The sequence below is a fragment of the Oncorhynchus kisutch genome, linkage group LG4 (genome assembly GCF_002021735.2).
Source record: "Oncorhynchus kisutch isolate 150728-3 linkage group LG4, Okis_V2, whole genome shotgun sequence".
Taxonomy (NCBI): domain Eukaryota; kingdom Metazoa; phylum Chordata; class Actinopteri; order Salmoniformes; family Salmonidae; genus Oncorhynchus; species Oncorhynchus kisutch.
In genome coordinates this window covers 81452936-81476511 of record NC_034177.2, presented here as the reverse complement: position 1 = coordinate 81476511, position 23576 = coordinate 81452936, and the positions used below count along the sequence as shown (strand labels likewise).

Here is a 23576-nt window from a genome sequence, read left to right as displayed (position 1 = left end):
GCTGAAATAAATCATTCTCTCTACTATTATTCTGATTTCACATTCTTAAAATAAAGTGGTGATCCTAACTGACCCAAGACAGGGAATTTTTACTAGGATTAAATGTCAGGAATTGTGAACAACTGAGTTTAAATGTATTTGGCTAAGGTGTATGTAAACTTCTGACTTCCACTGTACATACCCAGCGTCCGACAGAGCTGCAGGAGTTATGACCCATTTATGTTGGTTATGTTGTCTTAGTTTTGTCAAGGGGGGCTTATTGGGGAGGGAAGCTGTCCCCTCCAGGTAGGTGGTTGTCCCCCCCTGTGTGCTGCGGTTGTCGTGCTCTTTTTTTAGTTCTGGAATTTAGGTCACTACAAACGAGTACAGTACATATCCCTGAGACTGGAAATGGTTGATCTCCCCCTCTAGGATGGAGAAGCTGTCATCGTTAAAGCATGGGGATTCTATTGGGGGATATAGGTAGCACACGAGGATGTTTTTCTCTGTTAAGATCGTTTCATTATGAATTTCTAGCGAGATGTAAAATGTTCCTCTCTTATCTACCCCCCCCCCCCCCCCCCCCCCTCTCTCTGTCTTCTACACCCCTCACCCCATATCTCTCTGTCGTCTACCGTCCGTCCGTCCCCTTCTCTGTCACTATTCCAATGCGGTCTCTGATGCACGACCAAAGGCCTGTATTTTCGGCTACTTTGTTATGTCATGATAAGATGTAGTCTAGACAGGGTGTGTATTAACATTTACCTACCTTGTTCATAAAGGGGTTCTGCTCTCGGAGATAACTCAAGATTATTCAGGATGTACAGATATCTGATCACAGTATATTACACAACTGAATGCCCAAGACAAGCTATAGCCTAATGATGACTCTACGCTTGCCAAGTGGTCACAGCATTCTGCTGGTTTCCCTGTATCCCTGGAAGTTGAGGCTACTGATTGGCTGGAGAATTCACACACCTGGAGAAATTAGTCCCTTGTCAAAAGCCAACGGTGATGTAATCAGCAGGACTGCGGCCCCAGAGGACCCGAGCAATGCACCTCCGCTACCGAGATTTATGAGCTGCTAACGTAGTTGTTTTTTAAAAAACTTTCTCACTTATGTTGACTTCTAGTATTCTTCTGGGTTAAAGCACCACTAGCTTGGCAGATAATAGGCTGTGTGTTCGCTGTAATGCAAGTAGGAGCATTACTGGACCAGCTAGACTGCTGCTGTTCACCATTTCTGCTAGAGGGACAGCGAGCAGCTCCTCTCATTGCGTCTCAATATTCAGACTCTTTACCCCAGCCTAGTGGCAATGGTCATTTTTATGCTAAATGCTAGCGACCATATGAGTTGGCTGTATTCCAAGATGGCATTGCAGTTCAGACGTCTTTTGTCCTCGTCTGGTCGTGTCCCATATATATATATATATATATATATTTCACAACTTTTTTCGCATACCTTTTTATATATATATTTTTATTTTCCATAAACTCATCGTCAAAACACTCTCCTGCAACCCGCCTCGCCAATTTATAAAAAAACTATAACTATATCTATTGTTATTTGTTGTTGTTGTGTGATTTGGATTCATCCCCTCTACCACACGGAACCCCACTGATCCTGCCGACGGAAACGCACGAGGTGGCTGATAACATACCTCCATCCTATGCTAGCTTGCTACCGATGGCCCGGCTAGCTGTCTAAATCGCCGTGACCCCAACCAACCTCTCTACTCACTGGACCCTTTTGATCACTCGACTAAGCATGCCTCTTCTTAATGTCAATATGCCTTGTCCATTGCTGTTCTGGTTAGTGTTTATTGGCTTATTTCACTGTAGAGCCTCTAGTCCTGCTCACTATACCTTATCCAACCTATTAGTTCCACCACCCACACATGCGATGACATCTCCTGGTTTCAATGATGTTTCTAGAGACAATATCTCTCTTCATCACTCAATACCTAGGTTTACCTCCACTGTATTCACATCCTACCATACCTTTTGTCTGTACATTATACCTTGAAGCTATTTTATCGTCCCCAGAAACCTCCTTTTACTCTCTGTTCCAGACGTTCTAGACGACCAATTCTTATTGCTTTTAGCCGTACCCTTATCCTACTCCTCCTCTGTTCCTCTGGCCCTGCAGTGCCTAGCTCCACTCCTATTCCCCAGACGCTCTCTTTTGATGACTTCTGTAACCGTAATAGCCTTGGTTTCATGCATGTTAACATTAGAAGCCTCCTCCCTAAGTTTGTTCTATTCACTGCTTTAGCACACTCTGCCAACCCGGATGTTCTAGCTGTGTCTGAATCCTGGCTTAGGAAGACCACCAAAAATTCTGAAATTTTAATCCCAAACTACAACATTTTCAGACAAGATAGAACTGCCAAAGGGGACGGTGTTGCAATCTACTGCAAAGATAGCCTGCAGAGTTCTGTCCTACTATCCAGGTCTGTACCCAAACAATTTGAACTTCTACTTTTAAAAATCCACCTCTTTTAAAACAAGTCTCTCACTGTTGCCGCCTGCTATAGACCACCCTCTGCCCCCAGCTGTGCTCTGGACACCATATGTGAACTGATTGCCCCCCCATCTATCTTCAGAGCTCGTGCTGCTAGGCGACCTAAACTGGAACATGCTTAACACCCCGTCTATCCTACAATCTAAGCTTGATGCCCTCAATCTCACACAAATTATCAATGACCCTACCAGGTACCTCCCCAAAGCCTTAAACACGGGCACCCTCATAGATATCATCCTAACCAACTTGCCTTCTAAATACACCTCTGCTGTCTTCAACCAAGATCTCAGCGATCATTGCCTCATTACCTGTATCCGTAATGGGTCAGCGGTCAAACGACCTCCACTCATCACTGTCAAACGCTCCCTGAAACACTTCAGCGAGCAGGCCTTTCTAATCGACCTGGCCGGGGTATCCTGGAAGGATATTGATCTCATCCTCATCCTGGATATTTTTTTTAAATGCCTTCCTAACCATCTTAAATAAGCATGCACCTTTCAAGAAATTTAGAACCAGGAACAGATATAGCCCTTGGTTCTCCCCAGACCTGACTGCCCTTAACCAACACAAAAACATCCTATGGCGTTCTGCATTAGCATCGAACAGCCCCCGTGATATGCAGCTGTTCAGGGAAGCTAGAAACCATTATACACAGGCAGCTCGAAGAGCCAAGGCTAGCTTTTTCAAGCAGAAATTTGCTTCCTGCAACACTAACTCAAAGAAGTTCTGGGACACTGTAAAGTCCTTGGAGAATAAGAACACCTCCTCCCAGCTGCCCACTGCACTGAAGATAGGAAACACTGTCACCACTGATAAATCCACCATAATTGAGAATTTCAATAAGCATTTTTCTACGGCTGGCCATGCTTTCCACCTGGCTACTCCTACCCCGGTCAACAGCACTGCACCCCCCACAGCAACTAGCCCAAGCCTTCCCCATTTCTCCTTCTCCCAAATCCGTTCAGCTGATGTTCTGAAAGAGCTGCAAAATCTGGACCCGTACAAATCAGCTGGGCTAGACAATCTGGACCCTTTCTTTCTAAAATTATCTGCCGAAATTGTTGCCACCCCTATTACTAGCCTGTTCAACCTCTCTTTCGTGTCGTCTGAGATTCCCAAAGATTGGAAAGCAGCTGCGGTCATCCCCCTCTTCATGTTTCGTTTGAATTCTGACCTTCCGAGGTCTCAGATTTGTTTCAAACTCTGTTCTTATTGGCCAAGTTCAGGTAGTACCTTCCCATTTTCCTTCTACTGACCACGACCCCGCAGACTCTTCTGGTCATTTAGCCCACTGCCATGCATGGCCTTCTTGTGAGAGACAGACCCCCTGAAATGGAGTCCTTCCAGGCCCAGCCAAACAGCAGTGGCTATATCTCACTAACACACACACACACACACACACACACACTGTTCCTGAATTCAGACACAATTCAGCAATAAGGCCCGAGGAGATGCAGCAGTAAGGGCTGGAACCACCCAGTTTATAATACAGAATATTATTCATGTAACAATAATAACCTTCGTTCTCCAACAGTCCCTGAAGTCTTCTCTCCTCCTCAGGAAGAGAAGGCCTTGCATCAGATCCTTAGTTTCAGGGTTGTCAAGATCTTAAGATGGAAAGTGTTTTGAAATGGCAGAATCCGATTCCTCAGATAAACGCATACTTAGATTTTGGGGTAGTTGGTGCATTTTTAGAAGAGATAATTATCTGGTTGACCTCTTATGTTATTTAGTAACAGTTGACAGCGGCACCAGACTCAGTATGAGAGGAACACACTCTGTCGTTCCTTGCCACTTATCCTATTCAACCCTTTTTCATATTTTCGCCATACTTCAGAATTTAGTATTCCTCCGCTTCATGGAAAGATAATCTGGCCGTATGGAGCAAAAACTGTTGGCCCTGGAGGGGAGTGGGAGTAGGGTTGTACATTTTGGGGAATATTCAGAGGTGGAAACTTTCCGTTGGAATTAATGGGAATCTATGGGAATTAATACCATTAAAATGTAGATGTTTTTTGCATTGGATATATTTACCATATCAGAGACAAACAAACATTTTACCTTGTCATAAGTAGGCAATAGCAATTCCAATAGAAATACAATAAAAATAATAGAAGTAATTAAATGAGTTGACTCTTCACATGTTCGGTGAAATCATCCCAACAAAAGAAAGGGAATATTGAATGATCCCCAATGATTCATCGCATCTCCCAAAAACGTTTTCAACATACATGTGTAAAATGATAGTCTAGAAACTAAAGCTTTGGTTGTCTTCCTCTCAGGCTTCCATGTCTTCTCCCTGGACCTCCTCAATGTCCACCTCTTGAACATCACTCTGAGGCCTCATCTTCCTTGTTGAGGATGGCTTGTTACCAGGCTCAAAAAAAAATATTGCATCTCTATGCCAAAGCCCTTGCTTGGAAGTGTACTTCGCCAGACTGCCAAGAACCTTGCCCTCATCCAGGCCAAGGTGGTGAGACATGGTAGTGATGACACCATAGGCCTTGTTGATCTCTGCACCCAACAGGATGCTCTTGGCAGCATACTTGGGGTCCAACATGTACGCTGCGGCGTGTATGGGCTTCAGGCAGAAGTCTTCACGCTTTTTGATGTATTTCAGAACTGTAGTTTCCTCTGCTTGGAGCAACAGTGAAGTGGGCAGGGCAGTACGGATTTCTTCTCTTACATCTGCAAGCAGATCAGAACATCAGACAGGATGCCATTGTCTCCCTCAATCCGTGCAATGGCTACTGCTATAGGTTTCAGGAGTTTCAGACTGCTTACCACTCTCTCCCAAAATACATCATCCAGGAGAACCCTCTTGATGGGGCTGTCCATATCGGCAGACTGATATGGACATTTCTTGGAGAGACTCCTTCCCCTCCAGGAGACTGTGAAACATGATGACAACACCTCCCTAACGGGTGTTTCTGGGCAGCTTCAATGTGGTGCTCTTATTCTTCTGTTTGCTTGGTGAGGTAGATTGCTGCTGTAATTTGATGACCCTTCACATACCAAACCATTTCCTTGGCTCTCTTGTAGAGTTGATCCATTGTTTTCAGTGCCATGACGTCCTTGAGGAGCAGATTCAATGCCTGAGCAGCACAGCCAATGGGTGTGATCTGAGGGTAGGACTCCTCAACTTTAGACCAAGCAGCCTTCACGTTCGCAGCATTGTCTGTCACTAGTGCAAATATCTTCTGTGGTCCAAGGTCATTGCAGATAAGCTGAAGTCAGTCAATGTAGAGACCGGTGTGTCCGTTGTCCCTTGTGTCTGTGCTCTTGTAGAATACTGGTTGAGGGGTGGTAATACTCATAAGAAGGGTTTTCATCTTTAGCTCACAATCTGTGGATAATTTACATCGATGATGGAGTTAATTATTCATTGCCCACGAGCATTAGGCCACCCATCAGAGATGATTGCAATACAGTCTGCCAACTCTATGATTTGCTTGACCTTCACTTGAACTCTGTTGAACTCTGCATCCAGCAAATGAGTAGATAAAGCATGTCTGGTTGGAGGGGTGTATGCTGGGCGAATAACATTCATAAATCTCTTCCAATACACATTGCCTGTGAGCATCAGAGGTGAACCAGTTGCATACACACCTTGAGCAAGACATTCATCATAATTTCTCTGAATACGTTCCTCCATTGAGTAAAAGAAAATGATTCCAGGAGGACCATGAGCTGTTATCAATAAGGTGTCTGATTCATCATTTTCACCTCAAATAGAAGTAGAGGAACTTCTGTCAGAGGTTGCTTGATGTGAGCGCTGAGGGAATTTTAAGCACTTGGCCCGATGATTCTGCATTTTGTTGCATTCTTCACATGCGATTTGGCACAGTATTTGCAAATGTCCACAGCTTTTCCTTCGACATTAGCTGCAATGAAATGTCTCCGCACATCAGATAGTGCCCTTGGCATTTTCCTGTAAAGACTAGAAAAAAATGTTTTAAAAAAACCAAGATTCCATATACCGATTAATAATTAAGCATTTAGATTAAGCAACTCCTTTTGTAAGATAAATGTTTTAAAATAAAACCTGTATGGAAACAGGTGAATTAACACTCCTCAGTTAGCAGGCACAAGCAAACTAACTAGCAGAAATTGTTAACAAGTTTTAAATGATTTAAATACACGTCGCTGTAGGCTACAATTGACTTGTTAACTAAAAATCATGTTTGTCATATAGAATATATTCACCCCACCCAGTATTGTAATCAAAACTTACCAGAAAGCATGTAGTCCTTGGCTCAGACAGTGTAGTAGTGTGGGCTCAATAGCATCTCATTAGTGTGCAAGATCTTGAGAATCAGCTGCACATGTGATGCACTGTGCATGCAGAGGGTTGCATTTTCATTGAATTGGTGATAGTTTAACCAAAATATGCCACAAGACCTAGAATTGCCCCACAAAAAAAGGTTCACTGTTATAAGCTAACATTTTTTTAAATGAATTTTATGAATTTTATGAAAATTCCCCAAATTCCCGGGCTTAACTTCCAATGGAAAATTTCAGGAAATTTACCGGCAAGTTTCCGACCCTTTGCAACCCTAAGTGGTAGACATGGAGGGAGTCAGGGAGAGGAGATGGGCCTTTGTTCTACTATCCCTGTCTACCATCAGCTCTCACTTGGCTATACCCTACTCGATCTTTAAACAAGGCTGTTTTCAGGATCCCTACATGTCTTCCTAAAGTGTGCATTGCTCACTCACCCTCAGTGAAAAAACATTGGATGTTGTTGAAAGAAAGTGAACGAGTCCATACTTTCAGGTTGCATTCTGTTTCCCCACACTTCTTCGTAAAGTATCCACTTACTCACCCCCACACGGCAAGTGCACACTTCACGATGGAATGGTAGAGAATTGGACTGTCTGCAGTCTAAGTGCCGAACAATAGATATTTTGCAGCTCTAATGCATATACTATTTTTTGACGCCGTCAGCTTGTTAACAAATCATCGGCCTGGCTGAATGAGGCCAAGTTCTAATTGCTATTGATGATTTAAAGTCCTGTTTTAAGAGGTCTACCTCTGCCGACCCTTCTAACACCGGATGGCCTGCTACCGTTCAATATGCTACTGCATTCATTGGCCTGATAAGAGACTTCGTGTATACTGTCGCCACAGGTCTCAATTTGATACATTTCTAGCCTATAGGCTAGGCCTAGTTTTTCTCAATTTCCATACTGTCTTCTAACTTACTGTATCTTTATGTTTAAATTAAAGACAGGATATAACTGGCAAGCCGCTGGTATATGAAATCTGTAGTGAGCATTGACTATGATCTGGGCTACTCAATGTGGCATGACATGCTGGTTGGAGAGGGGACAGATTACTTAGAATCAAATTAATTTTGTGTTCTGGGGCTGGCCTTTTCAAATCACACATCTCCCAGACCTGTTCTTGTATCAGTAAAAAAATGTTTATCGAGCAGAAAAGCCTGACTTCCATGTAAGATGACTTATCCCCTAGCTGAGCCGCATGAGTTCCAGTATAAATAAAAATGGTTAAGGGGGATACCTAGTCAGTTGTACTACTGAATGCATTCAACTGAAATGCATCTTCTGCATTTAACCCAACCCCTCAATCAGAGAGGTGCGGGGGGCTGCCTTAATCGACATCCACATCTTTGGGGCAAGGGGAACAGTGGGTTAACTGCCTTGCTCAGGGGCAAAACGACAGATTTTTACCTTGTCAGCTCAGGGATTCGATCCAGCAACCTTTTGGTTACTTGCCCACCGCTCTAACCACTAAGCTACCTGCTGCTTCCAAATCTGACACAATAATAAAAGAAAGTGTAGCCTACTCCTTTTAAATGCATCTGGGAAAATTAGTCGAAAGTGTGCCTTCAGTGTGCAGCAGACTAGTAGTAGTGTGCTAGGCTATGTGCAGTTCTCATGTCAGCTAGAACAATGTGAATTCCTCTGTGTTCCCCAGTGGAGCGCAGAGGCCGAGCTTCAGGGAGTGTCAGAAAATATTAAAAGCCAGTCACCTTTCTTCTACCTTCATTTTAATTTCTAATCTCGCTCTTTCTAATCTCCCCCCCCAGGCTAATGACGTTAGGCCTTGTGTGATCTGCAGGCTTGGCGTTGTAAGGGCTATAGCCTACACAGCAGATCTGGGATAATGGGATTTGATCGATGCCCTCTTGATGTTATCACTCCCTTGGTGAGATTTTTCTGCCATTGAAATCCTTGGGATTTTTTTCGGGTCACCTAATTCAAATTTGTACAAAAACGCTTTGTTAACTTAAATGACTTAACTCAGATATAAAGAATGTAGAAACTATAATGGATTTAAGTTTTATTATAATATAATAATTGACATCTATCAATCACCAAAATAAAAGCTAGACAGTCAGGGAGAATTGAGAATTCCCAAAACAATGAATTTAGCGGTAGATACTATGTTTAAGCAAAATAACACAGGATTAGCCAGAGCAAAATAACACAGGATTAGCCAGAGCAAAATAACACAGGATTAGCCAGAGCAAAATGCATAGAATTGCAGGAAGTTTGCTTTAAAACTCAAATGTCTCCGCTCCATGCCCACCACCCAAGTCCCTTCTTTGATTCAGAAAAAACCCTGTCTTTGGTGTGTGTCATGACTGGGTTTTAGAGGACACACTTTAACCTGTTTGGGATAGGAGGCTTCATTTTCACTTTCGGATGAAAAGCATGCCCAGAGGAAACTTCCTGCTACTCAGGCCCAGAAGCTAATATATGCATAGTATTAGTAGTATTGGATAGAAAACACTCTGAAGTTTTTAAAACTGTTTGAATGATGTCTGTGAGCATAACATAACTCATATGGCAGGTGAAAACCTGAGAAAAATCTAACCCAGGAAGTGGGAAATCTGAGGTTTGTAGTTTTTCAACTCATTGCCTTTCTAATATACAGTGTAAATGGGGTCATATTGCATATCCTAAGGCTTCCATTAGATGTCAACAGTCTTTAGAACCTTGTTTCAGGCTTCTACTGTGAAGGAGGAGAGAATAAGAGCTGATTAAGAGGTCTGGCAGAGTGCCATGAGCTCAGTCTCGCGCGCGCCCGTGAGGTACTGGGTTCCTTTTCCGTTCTAAAGACAAAGGAATTCTCCAGTTGAAACATTATTGAAGATTTATGTTAAAAACATCCTAAAGATTGATTCTATACATCGTTTGACATGTTTCTATGAACTGTAATATAACTTTTTGGACTTTGTCATAACTTTCGCCGGGACTTGCCCGCGCCTCGTGAGTTTGGATTTGTGAACTAAACGCGCTAACAAAAAGGAGGTATTTGGACATAAATGATGGACTTTATCGAACGTAACAAACATTTATTGTGGAACTGGGATTCATGGGAGTGCATTCTGATGAAGATCATCAAAGGTAAGTGAATATTTATCATGCTATTTCTGACTTTTACTGACTCCACAAAATGGCGGGTATCTGTATGGCTTGTTTTTGTGTCTGAGCGCCGTACTCAGATTATTGCATGGTGTGCTTTTTTGAAATCTGACACAGCGGTTGCATTAAGGAGAAGTATATCTTTAATTCTGTGCATAACACTTGTATCTTTTGTATTTCTGTAAATTGAATTGGCTCTCTGCAAAATCACCGGATGTTTTGGAAGCAAAACATTACTGAACGTAACGCGCCAATGTAAACTGAGATTTATGGATATAAATATGGACTTTATCGAACAAAACATGCGTGTATTGTGTAACAAAGTCCTATGAGTGCCATCTAATGAAGATCATCAAAGGTTAGTGATTTAATTTGATCTCTTTCTGCTTTTTGTGACTCCTCTCTTTGGCTGGAAAATGGCTTTGTTTTTTTTGTGACTTGGCTCTGACCTAACATAATCATGCTGTTCTTTTGCTGTAAAGCCTTTTTGAAATTGGTTACGATGGGTAGATTAACAAGAAGTTAAGCTTTAATTTGGTGTATTGCACTTGTGATTGTATGAAAGTTCAATATTTTATTTAATTTTTAAATTAATTTCACGCTCTGCCTTTTCAGCGGATGTTGTTGAATCGATCCCGCTAAAGGGATTTGATCCCTAAGAAGTTTTAAAGGATAAAGCTTAAACATTTTTTTTTACGCCCAACATTTTTTTCATGTAAATGGCTTTAGAAGGGTCCAGACACCTTTTTAGGATTTTCGCATGTTTTAGAGAAACTTATCCTCAAATAGCAAATCACTTCCTCATCCTCCTTATTTAGTAAGGGGCCCATAAAAAACTTTATCGAAAACATGTGAAATCACAAAGGTGTCTGGACCATTCTATATATAACATGCCATTTACATAAATAGATTTGGTTGTAAAAAAATAAAATAAAAAAAACTTCTCCTTTAATTGCAGTCTTATGCCTGCTTGAAGTGTGACAGAGGCGCATCTCAGTTGATCACAATATACTGATTAGACTATATATAACCTGCTATATGTATATCTGTTTGTCTTCTTAATACTCAAAGGAGCAATAAACGGTATGTCTATATTATGTACTATGGCAAACCTAACTGATACTTAAAGATGACAACAACAAGGGCTGCTCATTCAGTCTGTACTGAAGTAAAAATTCCAAAGTGGAACACTGAGAATGATGACTTTCTAAGAACTCACTCCGCAAAGGGTTAAACTCCTATGTTGCTGCAGCTAGAGTTGTGATGTCCAGCAGCATGACCTTGTATAGCTCCCTCTATGGATTCCTCTACATGAAAAGGTAGCCTAGTGGTTAAAAGCATTGGGCCAGTAACCGAAAGGTCACTGGTTCAAATCTCCAAGCCGACTAGGTAAAATCTGTCTGTGCCCTTGAGCAAGGCACTTAACCCTAATTGCTACTGTAAGTCGTTCTAGATAAGAGTCTGCTAAACGACTAAAACATATAAAGATCAAATGAAATCTCCCTTGGGTGTAAAGGAGTCGGCATGATTCAGGTCGGCTAGGCGAACCAAACTAGTGTGCTCGCATACTCCCTTAAAAGACCATCACTTGAAAAACAAGAATAAAGCGGCAATAGTACTGTTTGTCCATTTTGAGATACCGTTGCCAGTATGAACTACAAAAAAAATAGTCAAAATGAATCTAAGAACTCAAATCAGTCATTAGTTTCAGCATTTTGTCAAGGAGCTCTTAATCATGCAATTTTACATCTAAGATGTTTGGTTAAGTATTTCTCAATGGAAAGAATGTGCTTGAAAACGAATCGTCTCTCGTTGAGTGACGACAGTCTTTATTGAAGAATCCCTACTGTTGACAAATCACCAACAAAGGGGAGTGGACTTCAGTTACCGACTTTGGCTTGCCTTGAGAAAATGTTGTGCCGAACAGGCGAAAAAACCCTTACCTAAGTCCAAAACAAACAACAACGTCATAATATATGCATTACCTTTTTTGGAACTGTTTTTGCTGGGAAGCATGCAGAAAGAAGCCTTTAGAAGTGTGTAGCACTATGCAAATATGGCATCATAGTCCTGAGTGCTGTCTCCATGTGCTGCTTGACTAACTGTGACACTGCTTGACTAGCAGGGCCATACAGGAAATGTACATCAAAGCATTGTACTAGTTGCATGGAGAGCGAGAGGGGACATGAATAAAGAGGAGTTAAAATCATAAGTACAGGAGAATATATATTTGTCAATTTTTTTTCATGCATATTTGTATTGGGTTATGAAGCTAACTTTACAATACTAATTCATCGATTGACGAACCAAACCATTTGTTTCAAGAACGACGTCAATGTAAAACACCTGATTTCGGGGTCTTCTTTTTGACTGGTTACTGATTACTCTCTTCTCCACCTCATCACTGTCTCTGCAGGCTCTACATACAGTGTTCTCTCCACCATGCCCTCAGACTCTGAGAGTAGCAGCTCCCTAAGCAGTGTTGGTAAGTATTGGGCCTACAACATTTTCTGTGTGTATTCACCATGCTTCCTTCTTAACACTCACTTGGTGCCAGAGCTTGACAGGGGTCCAAATGACTCAGCATCACTGGGTGTTACGTAAACCCTTAAAGGCCCAACCTGATGCCAAGGATGGCACATAATCCTCCGAGTTCCTGCCTGTGTGGCTCTGCCTGCCTGTCCATCTGTCTCTTTGTCTGGCCCGCTCCTCCTTCTGTTTCTGTTCTGGGAAGTGAGGGAGGTAGAGAGAGATGGGCCTGTCTCTGTGTGTCGGCCTCCCTGACAGGCCTGCCTCTGTTCTGGGATGAGTGGGAAGGAGCTGTAAACTAAAATAGAGAGGGTGAAGGGACGTAGAGGGGTCTTCTGTGAAAGGTGTGGTGTAGGCTTACATGCTGACCAGACACGTCGCGTGCGTGAGCGTCGCAAAATAAATGTAGAAATCCATGTTATTCAAATATTGCACCCACACTGCTCGCGCGTGCCAACGAGCGTTTGCGATGCCAAGGGCTAAAATAGAACTCATTTCTATTTCTGATGCTGAAAGTCCTGCCTCTCCCATCTCGTCATTGGTTTATAGAAGCAGGTACCCACGTGCCATCTCTTCATTGGTCGTCGTGGTAATACTATGAAGGTTTATATGCGATCACCATATAATTTCAAAGATGAAAAAGCCTGGAAGGAGGAGAGATGACTAGAAACGATTCGGTTGGCCGTTTTATGTGGGGATTAATTGTCAGAGTAGAGGACCTTGTGCATTTCAGGTAAAATAACAACTCAATGTTTATATCCCAGGACAAATTAGCTAGCAACTGCAAGATAGCTAAATAGGACAAATTAGCTAACAAGTGCAAGCTAACAAGCTAAATTGCCATACATGTTAAAAGCTTTTCGACCTGTCCCCAAATTAATTTCAATGGTTCAGAGTTTGACTTGATATTTTAACCTGTGTCGTGATCACATTTGGTGTAGGGGGACAAAATACATTTATGTACGATAGCGCACACGCGCGCAGCCGGTTTGGGTTCTGTGTTAGTGCTGTGGCGGTTATGATATTTTGTCAGCCGGTGATTGTCAGGCAAATAACTGCCAGTCTCATGGTAATTGACCAGTAATTGACATAAACATGTTTTGAATCTCCTTGCTTCCACACATAGTCTAGAAGCCACTGATACAGAACTTTTTGAAACATCTACAATAAATCCATTTAATATAGCCTACACCATCACAATACATTTATTTTCGACCGGTCTAAAGAGACATGATATAAAGAAATTATTGTCTATTTCAGAAGAACAAAATATCATACTCTAAGTTGTCTTGTTCTGGCTACGCCATATGGCTTGTGGGCTACACTAGTTCATTTAGCAGACAAGGTTTGCTTAGTATTCCGTGGCATTATTTTATAGTATGAAGAATACAATTGAACATAGCCAAATAAAATAAAAAATATATTTTCTACAAATGGTTTCCGAGGGAGTGCGGACATGCAGCTATTCTGTGTTGAGCGGTTAACAAAGAAACATGTCCTCCTATATGCTCAATTTAAGGTTATCTATGCAACGTTGGGCTATATGTTTCGATTTTTTATGCATTCTAAGGCTGCATGATGCGACTCTTAATGATGATTTGAAAAAAGTAGCATGGAAGGCAGTGCAGGCTGTACACACTTCATCAGTCTCTCATTCACAATTTGACAAGCACTTGATAATATTCTCACCATGCCTCAAATTTCACGGCGGCATTCCCCTTGTGTGGCCGTAATGCCTATTTAAAAAAAAAAACATGACTTTTTACGGCCAGTGGCCGTTTTGCTTTTGGGCTGAATATTATAATTCCCTTCTCTGAGCTGCCGTGCTCCGAAGCACCTCATTCACATGGCTCTCTCAGATATCTCAATTCTTATTAGCCAATGCCTGTCACGTGATTGGTTCCTTCTCACAGGCATCTCAGCTAGAAGTAGACTACAAGTGAAGACTGACACATTGGGGATGCAACTGCACTTCCCTCTTATCAAATTCTGAGGCGCATATTGAAGATGTTTAGCAGAACTGTCCACATTTAGCCTAATTTTCATCAACCAACAAGGTGAGTAAGCCTAACAAACAGCAAAAGTACTAGCCTATGTCATTCTACTATGCCCCATAGTGCAAAAGTTGACATTCTATTGGTTAACTTGTCCTTCTGTGCAATAAATAAATATTCCAAACATGCTTTGGGACAGTTGTGAGATGCGATAGATCCAAAATTAATACAACCACTCGCATCAAACATTTTAAAAGCAATGAGGCTGATGCAACAGATCAGAACGTTTAGCTTAAAATGTTGATGAACTATTAGGCTATTTCTTCACATTATAAGTGCAGCAATGTGCTCACGGCAGTAGGCTGTAAGCGCGAATGTTCCAAAATGAAGTTCTCAAAAGTGAGCGCAAATGTGATTTATTAATGTAATCCTTTATTATAAAGGTGCATTTTTATGGTAAAAATTGTCTTCCCCAAAGTTGAAACTCACGCGCCGACTATGTATGCCAGTTAGGCTCTACACCGACTGTCTTGCCTTACATCATTCACAAGCGACAATGCAGCGCTCACAAGTGATAGTCTAATATTGTCACCCATCAGACTATTCTGGATTTAATCTTGTCTTTACATATATTAAATAATATATGTGTGACATTTGTTTTGATTTAGAATGGACCATTTATCATGCACCTGCACTTAAATAGCGAATGGAGGACGCTTTTCCCCGTGTGGTTTATTGTCATGCCAGCCATGTAGGCTATACTCCTGCTGTAAAGGTAAACAATGTGCTTAATATTAGGACAGTTGAGAGATAAATATAGTAGGCATAGCCTATAGAAGGCTGTTGGATCCTCTTTTTAATGGAGGAAATCACTTTTCTCACGCAATTGCATAACCTATTAAAATGTTGCGCAACATGAGCTCATGGTTCTCGTGAACTGTTTGATTTAGATTTTCAACTATATTTGCATTGATTAGAGGGACAATAGAGTGCCAAGTACCAGACAGTTACCACAGTTAGTAGGCTACTCATGACCAGCAGCAGCATCAGAGCTTGGAGAAGCCTAGTTACCGTGACTAAACGGTTATGTGGAATTTGACCGCAGTCATAACTTGTGACCGCCGGTTTGGCGGTAATACAGTCATCGTAACAGCCCTTGGTAGGCTAACTAAACACGTCCTGTATCACACCGTAGTCATGTTTAGAAGATCCAGGTGTTTCACCTATAGGTTTTCACAAGGAAGAGATGCAAAGAAAAGGGATATTTGAAAGTATTAGGATAGACTATTGGCCTACAGCAGCTTAGTAGAAAAAACTAGCTTTTTTCTTGATCTGTAGGTCAATAAAAGGATGGAACAAATTAGAGGTTGACCGATTAATTAGGGCCGATTTTAGAGTTTTCATAACAATCTGAAATCGGTATTTTTGGACACCGATTTGGCCGTATTACATTGCACTCCACGAGGAGCCTGCCTGTTATGCAAATGCAGTAAGAAGCCAAGGTAAGTTGCTAGCTAGCATTAAACTTATCTTATGAAAAACAATCATTCAATCAATCATACTCACTAGTTATAACTTCACATGGTTGATGATATTACTAGTTTTTCTAGCGTGTCCTATAATCGATGCGGTACGCATTCGCGAAAAAGGACTGTCGTGGCTCCAACGTGTGCCTAACCATAAACATCAATGCCTTTCTTAAAATCAATACACAACTATATATTTTTAAACCTGCATATTTAGTTAATATTGCCTGCTAACATGAATTTATTTTAACTAGGGAAATTGTGTCACTTCTCTTGCAACAGAGTCAGAGTATATGCAGCAGTTTGGGCCGCCTGGCTTGTTGCGAACTGTGTGAAGACTATTTCTTCCTAACAAAGGCAGCCAACTTCGCCAACCGGGGGATGATTTAACAAAAGTGAATTTGCGAAAAAAGCACTATTGTTGCACGACTGTACCTAACCATAAAAACCAATGCCTTTCTTAAAATCAATACACAGAAGTATATATTTTTAAACCTGCATATTTAGCTAAAAGAAATCCAAGTTAGCAGGCAATATTAACCAGGTGCAATTATATATGCAACAGTTTGGGCCGCCTGGCTCGTTGCGAACTGATTTGCCAGAATTTTACGTAATTATTACATAATATTGAAGGTTGTGCAATGTAACAGGAATATTTAAACCTATGGATGCCACCCGTTAGATAAAATACGAAACGGTTCCGTATTTCACTGAAAGAATAAACGTCTTGTTTTCGAAATGATAGTTTCCGGATTCAACCATATTAATGACCTAAGGATCGTATTGCTGTGTGTTATTGTGTTGTAATTAAATCTATGATTGGATATTTGATAGAGCAGTCTGACTGAGCGATGGTAGGCAGCAGCAGGCTTGTACGCATTCATTCAAACAGCACTTTCGTGCATTTTGCCAGCAGCTCTTCAAAATGCTTCAAGCATTGAGCCTTTTACGACTTCAAGCCTATCAACTCCCGAGATTAGGCTGGTGTAACCGATGTGAGATGGCTAGCTAGTTAGCGAGGTGCGCGCTAATAGCGTTTTCAATTGGCGACGTCACTCACTCTGAGACTTGGAGTAGTTGTTCCCCTTGCTCTGCAAGGGCCGCGGCTTTTGTGGAGCGATGGGTAACGATGCTTCGAGGGTGGCTGTTGTCGATGTGTTCCTGGTTCGAGCCCAGATAGGGGCGAGGAAGGGGACGGAAGCTATACTGTTACACTGGCAATACTAAAGTGCCTATAAGAACATCCAAATGTCAAAGGTATGTGAAATACAAATGGTATAGAGAGAGAGAGAGAGAGTCCTATAATAACTACAACCTAGAACTTAAACGTTAGCTTCCTTACATGGCACATATTGCCCTTTTACTTCCTTCTCCAACACTTTGTTTTTGCATTATTTAAACCAAATTGAACACATTTCATTATTTATTTGAGGCTAAATTGATTTTATTTATGTATTATATTAAGTTAAATGATTCTTAAATATTAAATCATTATTACAAATACATTTTAAAAATCGGCTGATTAATCGGTATTGGCTTTTTTTGGTCCTCCAATAATTGGTATCGGCATTGAAAAATCATAATCGGTCGACCTCTAGAACAAATGTCATAATCGTAGCTAAGGGAACAGGGGAAATTATTAATTTCAATGTAGACTATTAATCTTTTTATTTTCTACTTCTTCAATTTACCTTTTAAATTGTCTTTTTGTACGACTACACAAATCTGTTGCTTAATGCAACGCGATAAAAGTGCCCCAGAGACTCCTCTGCATAAGCCAGCCAGACAAAAAGTACCGGAAATATGTTTTATCAGATATAAATATTATCTCTAGTATGTTGCTGTCTGAGATTACCAGCATTGTTGCCTTGTGGATCTGAAGCTATTCTTGGAAATTTTGGATATTTTCATGGAAAATATTAGAGGAATTTCATATCAGAATATGCTGTGCTAAAGCAGTTCTTTGATAGTGAATTGGTTGAGAATGTCAAGGACAAGGCCTCAACCACTTTAGGTATGTTTGTTTGTTTGTTTTGTCATAGTCCAGACTTGCTGTGTTGCATTTAATCATAATTTTCTGTCCCAGTCTGCTGGTGGTGATAACTGAGTTTGAGGAACATTGCACTCATATCCAACATTAATACAGTATTAGGCCAGTCTAGTGGAAGTTGACAAAGTTGCATGAGGTTCAAGTGAGGTTACTCTTTCCTGTTTGTTAGCTGAATTCCTAACTTGGGATTTATCTCAGCCTTCACCTGAATAATACATTAATGTCAACTTGCAAGTCTAATTCTTGTTTATGTAAATAACCTGTTTAACTCAAGTCAGATGTGGTAGACCTATGGCCTGTGGTATAACCCTATTTTACGCAGAATGAGACACAGGAGAAGAATCAGATCAAGAATCACTTCAAGTTAGAGGTTATCCAATCAATTCTCACTGAACTCTAGTGTTCTTCCAATATGAAGGACTGCGCTTATAAAATGTTTCTTTATAACCTTAGGTATTTCTGTGTTTGGTTGATATTATGATGCAAGCGTCCATTTCATCTTCTCCCAACCCCTCCCCTTCCTGTCCCATGAATTCCGGTGGCGGTGAGCTGCTCTTGCCCATGGTGACATACTCACTGTTGCAGGTTCACCCCCCGGTACCGGTAACGGCTCAGCCTCGTCTCCGCCCCCAGCCCTCAACGACAACCGGCCAGCTGGTGACACCATCCTGTTCCAGCTGCGCCAGGTGACCCGTGAGAGGGACGAGCTCCGCAAGCGCCTGGCCCTGGCATCACCCGGCACCACCTTCGACGACTGCAGGTACAGACATCCTCCACCCACCACATGACTGAGGAGACGGAAGAGCAGAGTGGATAGTCTTTATTCTGTAAATCAATGTATTAATCCAACAATTGGTCAAATACAACATCTATATATAAGTAGAGTAGATCATCTTTACTGAATGTCTCTATGCAACAAGTAGTCAAAATGCAAGATTTAGACAGAATACTGTCTAGCTAATCATAAAATTAAAGGAAATCAGCCATTGTTGTGCTGTCCCTAAGCACCTGAACTACATCACACGTGGTCTGCTACAATAGACACTAACATTTTGATAATTTCTCTCTGTCGGTCATTACTTTCAGGATATTGACCTGTAGGTTTATGATTGGTCATGTTTACAATTTTTTTTATGAAGCATTCTGTTTCCAGAAGCCAGTGTACAGAATCTAGAGGGATGCACAATAGTGAGTTAATCTCTCATAGGCAGACGTGCTCTCAGGGAAAAGGGCTTACAATCCAATGATTTTAGTCAACAAACTGCTGACACATCTATGAAGAGTAGTCTGAAAGTTGCAAAGTAGCCCTGCCTCTGACTGAGTGTATTTAAGGTCCTATCAAGTCTCTTGCCCTCCCTGTCATCTGGCTTTACGATCAGTACTGTTGACATAAATTGATAGGCAACCATCCTGTTCAGTTTATGAAAGCCCTCGTGAGTTCCGGGTACCAGGTTGTTTAAAACGCAATTCAGAACAGGGAGGGATGCCTAGTTGATTTGAAGTGTAGGAGAGAGAGGTATAGTTTGACATGACTCAGTTATGACATTTTACCATTTTAATTAGAGGTACTTTGAATTTAACCAAATGTACCAAGACAATCACAAGACAATCAAATTCCAGTCTGCGTGCAAATTAGGACCCCTTCATACAGTTTGCTGAGCTCTGCAGCTCTGGGTTGACTCATGGATGCATTTTCCTTTGGGTCCTCTGCATTTTGATGCAAAGCAACTGCATGCCTTGGTTCTATCTAACTCTTATATCTAAACTGACATTGGGCTGCCCTTGTAGACCAGGTCTCAGTTGGTAGTTCTTATGTAGTGTAGCATCTTATTGTCTCGTCTCCCCAAAGGCCAAATTCCAAAGCCAGCCATGATTACGAGCGTCTGAAAAACCAGTGTATGGGGGCCATGGCAGATCTCCAGACTCTACAGAACCAACACACCAAGACTCTGAAGAGATGTGAGGAGGCCGTCAAGGAGGCTGACTTCTACCAGTGAGTACCACCATCACGTCACTGATTGGGTGGGTGGGTGGGTTGGTTGACTGACTGACTGGGTTGTTGAAAGAAAGACGTGTCATGTCTGGGTAGAGGTGGACCTTTAGTGGTCCTAGACGACACTTCCCAGCCTAATGTCAGGAATCCTCTGTTCCTCTACTGTTTCTGAATAGACTGTAATTAGATGGGAATAATGAGAGGTTGTATGGCATCATGGTTTTACTCACTTAGACTGGGGAAGTGCCTGGTGCTGCAATTACACTAATTGAAAGAACATTGATGTGCTAATGGTGTGTTTTTATTGAAATGTAATGGGGATTATCTGATTTAAGGAGTTGTAGATCTGCCAACCCTGTTCAACTTTTTAGAGTACCAGACGCTTGCGGCAAATTGGAGATTCAACTCATGCTTGTAGCACCGCTCAGAATTGAGCAGTACCCCCCCCACCCCACGCTCATGCGCGCTCAGTTTGTGAGTCTATAGAAGCATTGCCTCTGTAGCTAATACCAGACACTCATTCATTCTTCATCGCGCAGTCTCCTAAACTCCCCACTCCATTTCATGCCAAGATGTTTATATTACTTTTTGTTTTATTATACTTCTGTAATGCTTTTTGTGACGTGGATCACAGTTAGTAATTACAGTTAGTCTATCAGGTTGCGTGATCCTTGTAATGTTACGTGGAAAATACACCTAATGGATGCAGAATTAAATGTCCATGACACTCAGGCACATGCGACCAGTTATTTTTCGTATTTGCATTTAAATGTCTTTCACTAGCAAATGCGAGTGAACTGCTGGCACTTTAAAACCCACTGAATGTCCATTATGTTCGCAAACGTTAACTTGAAACAATTAGTGTTTACCTTTCCACAACGCATGTAGTCGATAAGGGATTTGTCCATGTGTTTACCTACAGCGGACAGTCGGCAAACTCAACATCACAACAAACAGGAGGGGCAGACACCGGGCAGCTATGTTGAATAATGATGTATTTAACTCCATGTCCCTTGACACAAACTGTCTGTGTGTTGCAGCTCGAGAATCAGGATGTTAGATTTACTCTGTGGATGTATTTTTTATTAAAATGTAAAAAATAAAATAAATCAAGCCCTATTCATTTCTGCGTACTTTTAACTCGGATCTCACACCTTCGTACATGGACAGAGAATTGTGTAGTTGTTACGCATAATGCGTCCATGTTGGCAGGTCTATCATTTATAGTCAATTGATAATGGATTGCTATCAAGTTATGTTCTATAGGCCTACCAAATGCTTTAGTCAACTGACAGTATGTGTACCTGTCATGCTTTTAATCACTTACCAGAGTAAAAAAATATATCATATATTTTTAACGCTTTATTTAAGGCAAGTCAGTTAAGAACAAATTCTTATTTACAATGACGGCCTAGGAACAACTGCCTGTTCAGGGGCAGAACGACAGATTTTTACCTTGTCAGCTCGGGTATTCCATCTAGCAACCTTTCGGTTACTGGCCCAACGCTCTAACCGCTAGGCTGCCTGCTGCCATAGGTAGCCTATATGTGGTAATCCATGGCATTAAATCCAGGCATGGAAGGTGTGTGCGTGCATGCAATTAAAGGGATAGTTTGTGGTATGTCGCTTTGTCCAGTATGAAGGAAGTAAGGGGTAATTTTGTGAGCCACTGCTAACTAGATTAACGCAAAGACTGGAAGCTAGCTATCTGTGCCTGACTATTTCCAGTCTTTGCACCTAAGCTTGTTAGCACTGTCTCTGGAAACTAAACTCAGCAAAAAAAGAAAGTCCTCTCACTGTCAACTGCGTTTATTTTCAGCCAACTTGACATGTGTAAATATTTGTATGAACATAAGATTCAACAACTGAGACAGGAACTGAACAAGTTCCACAGACATATGACTAACAAATGGAATAATGTGTCCCTAAACAAAGGGGGGGTAAAAATCAAAAGTAACAGTCAGTATTTGGTGTGGGCACCAGCTGCATTAAGTACTGCAGTGCATCTCCTCCTCATGGACTGTACCAGATTTTCGAGTTTTTGTCGTGAGATGTTACCCCACTCTTCCACCAAGGCACCTGCAAGTTCCCGGACATTTTTTGGGGGAATGGCCCTAGCCCTCACCCTCTGATCAAACGGGTACCAGATGTGCTCAATGGAATTGAGATCCGGGCTCTTCGCTGGCCATGGCAGAACACTGACATTCCTGTCTTGCAGGAAATCACACACAGAACGAGCAGTATGGCTGGTGGCATTGTCATGCTGGAGGGTCGTGTCAGGATGAGCCTGTAGGAAGGGTATCACATGAGGGAGGATGTCTTCCCATGCACAGCATTGAGATTGCCTGCAATGACAACAAGCTCAGTCCGATGATGCTGTGACTCACCTCCCAAGACCATGACGGAACCTCTCTCCACGATCCCGCTCCAGAGTACATGCCTCGGGGGAACGCTCATTCCTTCGACAATAAACGCAAATCCGACCATCACCCCTGGTGAGACAAAACTGTGACTCGTCAGTGAAGATCACTTTTTTCCAGTCTTGTCTGGTCCAGCGACAGTGACGGTGATGTCTGGTGAGGACCTGCCTTACAACAGGCCTACAAGCCCTCAGTCCAGCCTCTCTCAGCCTGTTGCGTACAGCCTGAGCACTGATGGAGGGATTGTGCATTCCTGGTGTAACTCGGGCAGTTGTTGTTGCCATCCTCTACCTGTCCCGCAGGTGTGATGTTTGGATGCACCGATCCTGTGCAGGTTTTATTACACGTGGTCTGCCAGTGCAAGGACGATCAGCTGTCCGTCCGGTCTCCCTGTGGTGCTGTCTTAGGCGTCTCACAGTACGGACATTGCAATTTATTGCCCTGGCCACATCTGCAGTCCTCATGCCACCTTGCAGCATGCCTAAGGCACGTTCATGCAGATGAGCATGGACCCTGGGCATCTTTCTTTTGGTAATTTTCAGAGTCAGTAGATAGGCCTCTGTAGTGTACTAAGTTTTCATAACTGTGACCTTAATTGCCTACCCTCTGTAAGCTATTAGTGTCTTAACGACCGTTCCACAGGTGCATGTTCATTAATTGTTTATGGTTCATTGCACAAGCATGGGAAACAGTGTTTAAACCCTTTACAATGAAGATCTGTGAAGTTATTTGGATTTTTACAAATTATCTTTGAAAGACGGGGTCCTGAAAAGGGGCCGTTTCTTTTTTTTGTTGAATTTACCTCTAGCTTCCTTCATACTGGACACAGAGACATAAAAATGCTATCCATGAGTTCAACTGACTCTGGGGAAGTAGAGACAGGGCTTCATTGCCAAAATCCTGAACTATAATTTTAAGGTTGTGTGTGTTGTGAGCAAGAATTAATGAATAAAGCCAAAGTCAAGTTTGGGTGGCAGAAATTGAGCTTCAAGTAGACCTATAGATATTCTACCATTTTAAATAATGAAGCATGGTGAAGCAACGTTGCCATAGACTATGTTGACCTTTAGGTTATTGGTTAGGCTACAGGGAAATACATTAGCTTATAGATAGGTTACATCTGAGCCGCTTCAATCTAATTGCTTTGTACTACGTAGGTCTATCGAT

At 41.8% G+C, this 23576-nt stretch overlaps 1 protein-coding gene across 3 annotated transcripts in view; it reads left to right on the top strand.

Annotated features, from left to right (window-relative positions):
• Positions 1-23576, top strand: part of LOC109890061 (disks large homolog 5) — a 97525-nt gene that overhangs the window by 15219 nt on the left and 58730 nt on the right. For 2 of the 3 annotated variants that reach the window (XM_020482024.2, XM_031823768.1), the window contains exons 2-4: positions 12314-12382; positions 18582-18756; positions 19846-19989. In XM_020482024.2, the coding sequence (XP_020337613.1) occupies positions 12314-12382; positions 18582-18756; positions 19846-19989 (388 nt within the window). The remainder of the gene's footprint in view (positions 1-12313; positions 12383-18581; positions 18757-19845; positions 19990-23576) is intronic. The other variant, XM_031823767.1, reaches the window with a different exon arrangement.